At 35.3% G+C, this 12,173-nt stretch overlaps 1 protein-coding gene across 1 annotated transcript; it reads right to left on the bottom strand.

Annotated features, from left to right (window-relative positions):
- Window positions 1-304: 304 nt before the first annotated feature.
- Window positions 305-11,538, bottom strand: LOC129284530 (DEAD-box ATP-dependent RNA helicase 13). Its single transcript, XM_054920042.1, has 16 exons — window positions 11,299-11,538; window positions 10,932-11,204; window positions 10,356-10,604; window positions 8,706-8,884; window positions 8,423-8,617; window positions 6,997-7,173; window positions 5,504-5,892; window positions 5,192-5,372; window positions 3,166-3,288; window positions 2,930-3,046; window positions 2,526-2,630; window positions 1,865-2,005; window positions 1,675-1,740; window positions 1,400-1,549; window positions 746-821; window positions 305-621 (listed from the first exon to the last, which is right to left on the bottom strand). The coding sequence occupies exons 2-16, from the start codon at window positions 11,092-11,094 to the stop codon at window positions 560-562; spliced, it is 2,373 nt and encodes a 790-aa protein (XP_054776017.1). The 5' UTR covers window positions 11,095-11,204; window positions 11,299-11,538; the 3' UTR covers window positions 305-559.
- Between the last annotated feature and the right edge of the window lie 635 nt (window positions 11,539-12,173).

Here is a 12,173-nt window from a genome sequence, read left to right as displayed (position 1 = left end):
TATGTACTGAAAGTTATATTTAACATTTAAATGTCTTATTCATACTAATAATTCTTGAATTTAGAATTATCTAAATTAATATTTATAAACTTATTTTTCAAAAAATTTCATGAAAACCTAACTATCATCAACTTATCATTTCAAAATTCAAAAAATTTCATGAAAACCTAACTACCATCAACTTATTATTTTAAAACTTTACTGTCTTTCTCCTTGAAAACTATTGCTTCTATAACAGACAATTGTAGGATATCAGAGCCCATTTAGTACACGTAATCAATGGAATCAAAAGGAGAATCAAACATGAAAAAATGATTTCATTTATAAAACATTATCCTTTATAGTTATAAACAAGAAAATTTTTTTTAATAAATAATAATACATATATTAATTTTTGTATTAAAGGATAACTTATGAAGGATCTGTGCGTCAAGGCTTGAGCAATAATCCACCATTGTTGCAAACCCAGTGGTGAAAGGAATGCCCCAAAACAACCGGTACCATTAACTCTTCTCTGAATCTTTTCACTGAAACAACTCAAAATGGAAGGCACAAATATTCAATTATATTCATTCTCCATTTTCATCTCTCTCTTTTGCTTCCTTCGCTGGTCACGCAAACCTGAAATGACAACATTGTATTAGATAAACTAAATCCAACAGAACACATATTCCCGATCACAATAAACTAAAAGGGTCGGCTATAAGAAAACTAAAATAATCATCAAAAGACAATACGACAATACGTTTTTTCTCCTCTTTTCTCTTTCGTTTCAAATTCTCGATCCTCTTCCCTGTCATATCCTTGACCTCCATGCGTACCTGTGAGAAGAGAGCGGGGAAAAAAAAAGATAATGAAAGATATAAGCCAAATCTCATTTAATTTAATATAAATAGCAAGCTCAAGGAATTCACAACTTTTTAGGCCAAATAATATGTCGTGCTATTTTTTCAAATGACAAAGTCATATTTCAACTTCTTCATTCACAAACCAAAACAACAATGGATGAGATGAAAGCAATGAAACCCCAAAAGCATAGAGGTTTTCTGGACAGATTGTTAAATAGGCATAATTTACAAAATTTATGCAGATTAAACGAATCAAGAAAAAACAAGTACCACAAGGCTCTAGTTAAAACACACCTTTGACCTGCTAATGTTAATTTTTTATGACCTGATCTAGAAACCAAGCTAAAAAAATTATCTCGTTATTTTGGTCTGGTCCCAATTTTAGGGCTCATTGTATTGTCATGTAAGCTAAATATATCAATAAATATTAGGCTTATAGGAGTGTCATCAAGTTTTGCCCCGCCAACTCCCTGAGAAACTTAAGGGCACACACCCTTACAAAGCTACATCACGAGATAATCAAACATCCAAGAAATGGCACAACATTCTACCTCTTCACCAGCATTCCGCAAAGCTTGAAGCGCTTCTACGCAATCTTGACCAATCACAACCAACTTTCCCTTACCAGTTACTCCTGCACTTCCTTGCTTTTGCCTGGCTAATTGTTGGAACTGTTCCTGCATCAGAGGTGTGATACCCGCCTGGAAAGAGCATCATCTATGTTTTAGAATTTCGTAGATTTGAAAGAGATATAGCATACACACACATATTTATAAGCCGAAAGGAACAGAAACAAAATAACAAAATGAGGTCAACAGTGCAATACCCCAGCTAAATATCGATGTGAAAATTGTTTTGATTGCAAGGGACGTGAAAGAAGCACATTGAGCTCCTGCAATGGTTCATTTAGGACAGAATTAACAATCACAGGAAATGTCACCTAATGGGAAACATATGGGGGAAGGAAAGTAGTGGCCATATATCAGTTCAAGATGGAAAATTATTGAGAATCAGACCTGTTGCAACTTCTTCAAATGAGTAGAGCTGGCTTTCATTTGCCTATATTTCTTAACTCTTTCCTCCTCACTGTCATAATTTTCTGTAACTAACTCCACGGATTCAGCATTCCGCTCAAACCAGCTTTTCTGAGCTTTTTCCTAAAATAAACGGGGAAAAAAGTGCATTGGCATATTAAAAAAAAAATTACATATCTAGCAGGAGTTTGGTGCCCCCGGGGGGGGGGGAGTTGAAGGCTCGAACCAAAATGCAACGTCAAAAGAAAACTATACAGTCATTGTATAGTATCTGAAATTATACCTACACAAGGACAGGGATCTAAAAATATAAGATACGGGTTTGGCAAGGTATTATTATATATTAAAATTCTACAACACACGATAAAACATTAATGTACAAAATTATAATTGACAAGGAAAAGCTTTTGAATGACGGGACACAAGTACCTGTGCTGCTGGCACAAGGCCTCACCTGGTTATTGTGCAATGTGTGGCATGTCCAAAAGATATCAAAAGCTTTATTTATTTGTTCATTTTTAAGTGGAAAGGATGGTAAATGATTACAACCGCCACATGTACCCATATGGGTAAAAATTGAATGATGCTTCAAAGAGTCAGGCAATAGCACTCCTTTGGTGTAAACTCAAGTGAATCTATTTACCTGTGAATCCTTCCGCATTATTTTGTCTATTTGACGGGCAATAGACAACCGCTTTAGAACTTCTGGCATGTATGAATTCTCCAAAGGAAATCGCTGAAAAGTGTCCTATATATGTCAAACAAGAAGTGGAAATGTGAGTGATTCGTCAAGACCAGATGAAGCAGTAAGAATATCCAGTACTTATTTGGTTCAATGGCTAACTTTGCAGCAAGTACATTAATTCCTCCCCCCACCCCAAAAAAAAAAAAAATACATGGATCAACTAAACTCTTAAGAGCCTACTAATACAGTGTTACTATTGAAATACTAGCAGAGAGGTTCAACTACTATTTCTTCAACTAAGATTCTCAAATTTAAAGGATAAGAACAGTACAACTTTCTTTTTCTGAGGGTTTAAAAAAGACCTTGGAAAAGGACTTGCACAGCGAAGCAAACTTTGACGTATCTTTTGGTGAGATTAAAGCAATGCTGCACCCTTCAGCAGAAGCCCTAGCTGTTCTTCCACTTCTATGAACATAAACCTAAAAATAAGAAATAACTTTCAGATGCTAAAACAATCATATCATAAACATATAATACACAAGTGGCTTTGTGGTGCGTATGTATAAATAAGGGTGAAATAAGCCTAATATTAACTAACATCTGCTGAATGTGGAAGCTGATAGTGGACAACTGCTCTAACACCAGGAATATCAAGACCCCTCGCTGCGACATCAGTAGCAACAAGTATGCCATTTTCATCTTCACGAAAGCGATCAATGGCCTGCATTAAATAAGAGAAGAATTTAGAAGTCATATACATATCATGATGAGGCAAACAAAAATCAATTAGAGGTCTGAACTGGAAGGGGACGAATGCTAAAGGGAAAAAGAAAAAAATAGTATATGGATAACTACTGAGTACCAACTGTGAATCCCATGGCTGTGATATTAGTGGCATCGACACATCGTGATATGAGAATGAACATAATTTCCTCATATTTCAAGGCTTACCACAAAACCCATGAACACAACTAATCACTACAGGGAGGAAAATGGGGTAGACTATGAAACATAACGAAAATAACTTCAAAAAGAATCCATCTTCATGTGAAGTATGTATTGTACACTTCTATTAAACACGGTATAACTACCCATTCAAATAAATCCTATAAAAAGTGGGGCAAATATCAGAAAAATCACCCTCTTGTTTAATGCTACTGAACTGACTAGTAGAATAACGGAGCAGGATTATAAGTAAAGTGTCACAGCAGAGACTCAAATTGTTCATTAATTGTCCAGCAAGATGGTACATTTAGTGATGAGTAAGATTTAAGTATTACGTAACAACCTGAAATTTTTCAACTCCTTACAATTCAATCTGATAAGTGTATCCGTTTCACAATCTTTTGCAATCATACTCGTTCTCTATGCATTCTATGTAAATCATCTCAACCTTCCTCACTCAGAACTATTGGATCTAATTTTCTAGTTTACCATTGGTTCTGTCAAACCCTGTTAGCCAACCATTTATCACCTTAACTTTATGACTAAATGGATGATTGTTATTCTAATCATTGACTTATTGTGGGAACCCACAAACCAAATGAAACTCCCATGTTTAGATGTAAATGCTTTCTCATGGTTGCCAAATACCAATTTCTCCACATATACATGGATGAGTTCAAGCATAACCATTCTAAGATTGAGTAGTAAGACATCATGTGCTTAAATAGGAAAAGGCCAAACATATAATGATTTTCTTATCATATGAAATGGATTAGAAACTTGAAGAAAGCAAATTCACAGTTCTAGAAAATAAGTTTCAATCTTAGAAAGAAAAAAAACTTCCTAGCATTTTGAATTCATTACTGATGTTAATTCAAGGGCAATACTAAACCCTCATAAACACTGTAGTTGTGCAGGCTCCCTGCCTTTAATTCGTTCTATACAGGCCCTGATTCATTGACAGCCAATCAGACATCATATCACCAGATGTAACACCATATAACTCTGCATTTGAAAGAGGAGATTGTAGCTGTAACGAGGGGTATACAAACAGCAAAAAAGGATCATACAGCAGGAAGTGTTGTTTGACTCTGTCTATGCCTTCTCTATTGTCTTATTTTTTCTAATTTTGTCCAGTTACTTCTTAAAGCTACAAAATGCGTTTTTCACTATCATGCTTGGGGTCCTATGTATTCATGATGAATTTTACTTAAGCATGTTAAAGGTAATTTTGACGGTACAATACTCATTTGTGGCATTTTTGTAAGTATACCTTTCATTTTGGCAAGGAAAAGTTCATAAACACACTCACACGGTCTTATCTACAACGTTAGGGGAAAGGAAACTCACGCACCATATACCCACATTGGTGTAAAACCTCAAACTCCCCCCCCCCCTCTTTTTTTTTTCTTTTTCTTTTTTCAGGTGGAAGGGGGCAAATAGCACCTCAATCCTGATAACAACCATGATCACTAAGACCTCAAGTGGATCCATATAAAGGAGGCCTTTAATAATTATTGCACCAATCAGCAGAGTCATATTTTTTATATTGCTAAATATACAGTTCTAAAGTAATAGAGACAGACTAAAAGAAAATTATATATTATAGTCATTCAAATCATTTAGCACAACAAAACTTACAAGAAACCATGAATGGAGAAAAGGAAAAGGAAACAAACCTTTAAACGAGCTCGCTGCTGCATTTGAGCATGAAGAGTCCAAGCATTAATGTCAAGAATGCGCAGTAGAGAAGAGATATGGCGCAAAGCTGCAATTGATGTACAGAATACTATTGTGCGGCCTTGTCCATGGACAGTCAAAATATAGTACAGATAAGCATCTTTGTCTTCTTCTTTGCATCTGTATTCCATGACAAATAATTGATGTCACATAAAAAGTTATCAATCATCCAAATGAAGAAACTTCAAACAGAAATTAATATTTGCAATTTCTGAAACTTAAATTCTATACTTCGGCTTAAGATTACTTACTCGATAAATGATTCTTCAAGCTTGGCTGCCAATATTGATGGATTAGTGAGATCAATCACGGCAGCATTGGGTCTCATTCCTGCACGTTCAGACAGGGCTTCAATGGAATTAAATCCATCTAATACTGATTGATTTTGTTTTGTTGAAGCACGCTTTAGCTTCTTGCGAAAATCAGCAGATAGTGCTACTGTTGCCGAAAAAACTAGAGTTTGTCTTTTCTTTCTTTGGTAGCTTGAAATTGTGATGCAATTTTGTGCAGGTTGACGATCATCAGCACCAGAAGTGTTGGACATGGGAAGCATGTCAATTATTGATTGCAACTCTTTAAAATGACCACTTTGTATCATTCGATCGGCCTCATCAAGCACAAAGAACGACAAGGAATGTAACTGCATGAACAAATCATGAAAAGTTAAAAAAATAATTTTCAATTTAAACAACATCTCAAGGACTTCAGCACCAGATTCAAGATACATAATATCATAATTTTTGTCCATGAATATTTATATAAGCCTCTGCTACATGCTTGAACATGAGCAACATAAAGCCCTTTGTGTTTATCATTTATCATCTTCAACAACCATTTCAACCTGAAAGATTCAGACTACGTTTGGATGGATGGCAAGGGTTGGAAGGGTCATCTAGGAGTAAACCCTCAGCTTTGACACACAAAAACACAACACACACACACATGGATGGCATGGAATTGCAAAGAAGGGACTCCAAGTCCAGGACCTTCCTTGCCACTTGAAACCCAAAAGTTTCCATCCATCCAAACATTTGGGGGTTTGAAAGAATGAAAAACTCACTGCTACAACATTCTAGTCATAAAGGTAATAATAGAAAAATAATATAAAAGTCATGCCATTCCATCATCAACTTCCTCCCTTCATTAAATAGAATCACAAATGATTAGAGTACAAGATAATATAAGATAAAGGTAATATAACAGCATTGATCAATACAACATATCAAACCAAGCTTAGAAAAAGCAAAAGAGTAATTATGTTAGGTGTTAAATAAGTGATATGTCAGTCCAAGGATGCCCACATGTTTTGGTATATTCCCAAGTGTTAATCCTGCAGAAGTACAGGCATGCGTAAACATGTCTCAATATTGAAAAGCTATGTGCAAAGTAATGTTAGATGACCCTATCAAGCATAACTAATATAACCAATATGATATGTCTCTTATAATGGAATGCGCCAAATGAGCACGCTTAATAGCAGTTCATGTATTGCATGGTATGGTAGAATTAAAATGCCATCAGCCGATAGCTTATAAATAGGCTTTCTCTTTTGTGCTCTTCACTTGTTAATTGTTCTATATTTTACATAAGAGAGTTTCTTGTTGAAGAATTCAACCTTCTTTGGCACTTTAGTTCCCACCTTGGCAGTAATCTAGTTATTTTTTATTCCAGGAACATTCATAAAATATCCATAACGAAAAGTTCCATCGTGGTAAAACTTCATGAACACAGTATTAGCAATTACCTCAACTAGATGCTTTTCGCCAGCTGACATAAGTTCCCATAACCTCCCAGGAGTGCCAACAATAATCTCAGGCCTTGTTTTTAAGAGTCTTTCCTGTTTTTCGGCCAAAATACCCCCAACTATAGGAGTCACCCTAACGTTGATATATTTGGCTACTGCTTTCAGATGATCAGTGACCTGAAAACAAAATTACATATCGAATAATTTAAATTGACAAATAATATCATCGGGAAAAATTATTTCTATTGGGCAACCAGATAGCATGTCAAACTGTAAAGATCCACTTGAGAACTCAATAATCTGAGAGAAATATATGATTTAGTAAATGTTTTTGCAATACTTATATATTAATACATAAAATAATGTTTATTGTTATATTAAAAAAAAAATACTACATGCCATTTAATGAAAGTCAAAGTAGACATTTAATAAAAAAATATTGCGTGTCACTTAATAGCTGTTTCTAGAACAATATGATTTCATAAGTTAAAGAGATATGTGGAAGTTGTGTACCAGGTAAGATTCTGCACATAGTACTTCAAAAATATCCATCATGATGTGTTTTGGTAAAACAATAAAAAGAACTAGACTATACAAACCAGGGATGCATCTTGGAATTAAGCCATAATAGAAATTTCTCTTCAGGAATTATATGTGTGTGTGTGTGTGTGTGTGTATGAAGAATAAATTATTTGAGGAAGAAAAAGTATCCTCCCAAAGCCAAAGGATGACATGCAGGACGACCAAACAAAAAATAAGAAACTTTGTTTTCTATTTTAAAAAAGAGTTTGGGTGAAATGGGTCTTAGAGGCTTATTTATCAGGGACAAAACAACACAGTTCAGAATATTTACAAAGATACTAAAATTTAAGCATGCAGACAAGCTGCCTAATCTCACCACATATCTGAGATGGACACTCCCTTACAAAAGCCAGCAATAAACTAAATAAAAGCTACAGACATTGTCCTAGTCGATAAGCCATTTGGAGGCTAAAGGCACCCTTGAAAATATGAACATTCTGCTCTGACCAAGTACTCCAAAACAAAGCCATATTTCAATGCCAGATTTTTTATAAGACCAAATTTGAATTTAAATAAACTTGGAAACACTTCCCAATTTTTTTAACATCGTTGAAACTTCCACCCATCTATCATTCATCGATTACTGATACCAAATTTCAAGCAGTATTCTTTCTTGAATGTCGTTGAACATGACGTTTGAATTCATTACTATTTTCTCTGATAATTTATTTTGTCAACCACCACAAAATCATAGTAAATCCATTATTAGCCCCATAACACACTGGTTATCAAAACTAAACAAGAAAGAAAATCACATCCAAGTTCCCTATTCATCCATTTGTGTCCTCCACTTAACATTCAAACACTAAAACTATATAACTGAACAAAAATCCTTGACAAATACCTGAAGTGCAAGTTCCCTAGTTGGAGCAATGATAAGAGCCCTTAGAAGGCCAGTAGGGGCATATTTGTCAGGTTCTTCACCCCTTTGTTCAACCATCTTTGCAGCCTTCTCCCTCTCCTCTAAAAGGCGTTGCAAAATGGGCAAACCAAAAGCAAGAGTTTTCCCAGATCCAGTCTCTGAAGCCCCAACAACATCCTGCCAAAGTGAACAGACAATAATTATCATCAACGCTAAACATTTGAATCAAGTGCACCTAGTTCCCTGAAGAGAAGCCTTGACCAACCTTTCCCTGATGAGCAGCAGCTGGAATACAAGCTTTCTGTATTGGCGTGGGCTCCTTGAACCCCAACTTGTGGATTGCTTTCATGAGCAGAGGATGAAGTCTCAACTCACTCCATGCATAAAATTCCATTTCATCAACGTCCTCTTCCTCATTATCATCCTTCACATCAATAACTTGGTCTGGAAGGTGGAAGCACAAGCTGTGGTTACTGAAACATAGCTTACTCTTGCCCAAGTACTAATGTTCCAAAAATATTTTACATTCCAGAAATTTTGGGATGATATGTATGGGCAGACAACAGGCAACAAAACTTCGAAATTTCTACAGACGCACACAAAATAAAGAGAAAAAACCTGAAACTAAATAACTAAAAAGTTTAACAGGAATCATTCATCAAAATGATAGCGAAATTATCACCCAAAAGAAACATATGTATTTTTCAAGGAAAATGCAAGTAAACCCCCTAAACTTCAGTTATTTGCCAATACACTCCTCAACTTAAATACTAAAAATTAGCCCTTTAAATGTTTACCCTATAGGTCAATATAGCATTTAAAACCTATCCTTTTCCTATTAATGCAATTGCAAATGCCACTTCAAACCCTTTTCCTTGCCGTATGGCATCCTTCCATGGTCTAAAGAGTTCACTTTCTATGCACAAAAAATACAATATAAAATATCTAACAATGTTTACCTTTTTTGCCTAAGGACGCAAAGGGATATATTCACATTTCAAGACTACTTTTTTTTTTCTTTTCTTGTTCATTCCATACAGATTAGACTTGATATAACAAAAACTGACCAAGCAGTGTCACTAAAATGATGCAAGACACGTTTACTAGTGATTTTAGAGCTACGCTGAAGCAAAATGAGAAGGAGGGGCCCATGCAGGGCCATGAGAAATGTCATGTTTATTTGGTAGGCTGTTCAAAACTCTGAACACAAGGAGTCATCGGTGTTAGGGCATGAGACAACAGATGCCAATGATCTTATTGGATTACTGGTCAGCACTCAGAACATAAGGAGGGGTCCCTTAGTATGACAGCCAAAAAGTAGTTAGTGGTAAAATTAGTATAAGAATAAATACTCGAGTAAGGTCTGTGATGAGCCTCTGGATTTGTAAGTATCTGCTGTAACCAAACACCAGAAAAAATGACCAGGGGAAAAAGATAAAATAATCAAGTATAAACCCAAATAAACAAAAGTTAGGCCTAAATAGGGTTGGTAGAGGGGGTGATAGGTTGCTAACGCCCAGGTGACATTCATGGTATAAGGAAAGAATAAGGAACTGGAAGGGCCTCCTACTGTATATACGTTATGCTGAAAATACGGATGAAACACAGAAAACAGAAGACAAAAATCAAGACTGATACTTAATCCTCAAGTATGACTCATGGGTAGTTGCCTTTGAGGACATCATTATCCATTAAGGACGTCATCTAACAAAACTTCATAAACTTCCTATGAAGCTTTGCAGGTTTCCAACAGGAACTATGATAGCATTTGGAACGGACTTCCAATTAACCAAAGTGAACGGGCCCTTGAGTTGTTCAATCAATCTCAATATGTTCATGCACACACAAAAGTACGAATGCATGAATACATATAAGCATAATTTTGGATTAAATATGCATATGATCTGGCACATACCAGCTGCTTCCTTTTTCTTCTTCTTCTTTTCCTTCTTCTTCTTTTCCTTCTTTTTAGTCATCACACTCTCATCCTCGTTTTCTTCAAAATTCACCCCAGCCTCATCATTGAAGGCACCCTCTACTTCACCCAGCTTCTGTTTCTTCAAATCTGCGTTATGTTTAGACTTCTTCTTTCTCTTGTCTTCTTTGGGATCAGGAATCTCTAAACCATACTCAGCTTCATCAATCTCTTCCAGTGAAAGGAAACCTGTATGGGCAATTTTCCCAGGAAAAAAAAAAGAAAGATAAAAAAATTGTAAGTTCAAGAACAAAATTTTCCCATTTTGCATATAAGACTATGCATTGACAGACTTCTTCAGACTATGATTAGCAGAGCACCATAAAGTTCCCAAACTTTCTATAGTTTATGTCTAAATTTTAATCAAGCATTAAACTTCTCCAACTTGCTATGTTCAGCTTCTACCAAACCATAGTTTTAGAACATACTTCCATTAAAAAAAATATCCATTCCCCATAATCTACCTAACCAGGAGCAAAACAAAAAATATACAAAATGCTAAAAATAAATTCAGACCTCCTTCAAGTTCATTTGACCCTACAAGCAAAGAAAAAGAATCTTCATTTTCAGTAAGGGAAGGGTTCCACGACAATGAGTTCAGCCGCTCGAGTTCCGGGTCTACCCGGCTTCGTTTTCTTTTGGGCTTTCTCAAAGAGGTCTCTGGTGGATTGACCTCCATGGGAAGAAAACAAATAGTTGCAGATACCCACCACACGACCAACCAAAGAAAATAGAGTTATATGGATGCTTAACTTTGCTTGCTTTATTTTTCCCAAAATTTGAATCAGCCTGAGCAATAACACCACCAGATATCAATCATCTTATAACCTCTCAGAACAAAAGGGAAGTGAAAGAACAAACAAATGAACAGAAACCAAATTACCAAGCAAGGGCAATCGCTCCTCGCTTCCTCAGCTCAATACAGGGCCCGTTAATGGCGGCCCACTTTGGTGTACGGTGGCAGCGGTCTTAATGCTAAGACTGCGATAAGTGGCAAACGGCGGCGTCGGGAATGGAGGCAAAGCTGAAACTGACGCTTAACGCCTGAGTAGCAACAAGGACTATATCCAGTGAATATGTTCGTGAGAGTTGAGACTCCTCTCGCAGTCGGATGCAATTTTACTTCATCTACCTGCAGTTCATGTTGAAGGGAAATTCGCGGTTCAGTTAAGCTGGGTTGCGCTTGGGCCTGGTTCCGGACAAGGAACGATTGATGGCCTGGTTTGAAATGATCCGAATCCGACCCAATTGATGGCCCAGAAAAAATATTACAATAATAGGAAAAAAGATAAGAATATAGGGTATGTTTAAAATTATTTTTGTTTTATTATTATGAGAAGTTTTGTTTTATAGAGCATGTTCTAAAAATACAAAAATAATAAAAATATATTTTTTTTTCATTCTCTTTTATTTTTTAAAACAATAATCTCTTAACACCTAAAAGATATTTTTTATTTTTTTATTCTTCATAATAATATTTTTTTAAATACTTTTTGAAAACACATTATCAAATATATATTTTTGTTTATTTTTTTAAAGATTAAAAAATTATTCTTAAAATAAATTGCCAAACAAACCCTATAACTTTTGATCCCTATACTTTTAGCATGTTTTGATATTAGTCTTGATATTTTTAAATATAATCTTAAGGACTTAACGATAATTAAAATTTGCATAAACTATGTTACTTGTTATACTGGTTTATTAAAATTATGATGAGTTGTATAAAAAAATGTAGAAGATAAAAAAAATAAGAAA

This window comes from Prosopis cineraria, unplaced genomic scaffold, assembly GCF_029017545.1.
Source record: "Prosopis cineraria cultivar Desert tree isolate PC_DT_omini unplaced genomic scaffold, ASM2901754v1 PC10, whole genome shotgun sequence".
In the NCBI taxonomy this organism is placed as follows: domain Eukaryota; kingdom Viridiplantae; phylum Streptophyta; class Magnoliopsida; order Fabales; family Fabaceae; genus Prosopis; species Prosopis cineraria.
This window is presented reverse-complemented; position numbering and strand designations above follow the sequence as displayed.

Bases quoted from the DNA above. Each gene is read 5' to 3' on its own strand.
- LOC129284530 (XM_054920042.1), bottom strand. From the start codon at position 11,094: ATGGAGGTCAATCCACCAGAGACCTCTTTGAGAAAGCCCAAAAGAAAA. The intron at 10,605-10,931 runs GTCTGAATTTAT...TTGCCCATACAG, and splicing joins GTCAAATGAACTTGAAGGAG to GTTTCCTTTCACTGGAAGAG. The intron at 622-745 runs GTATTGTCGTAT...TTGTCATTTCAG, and splicing joins GAGAAAAGAGGAGAAAAAAC to GTTTGCGTGACCAGCGAAGG.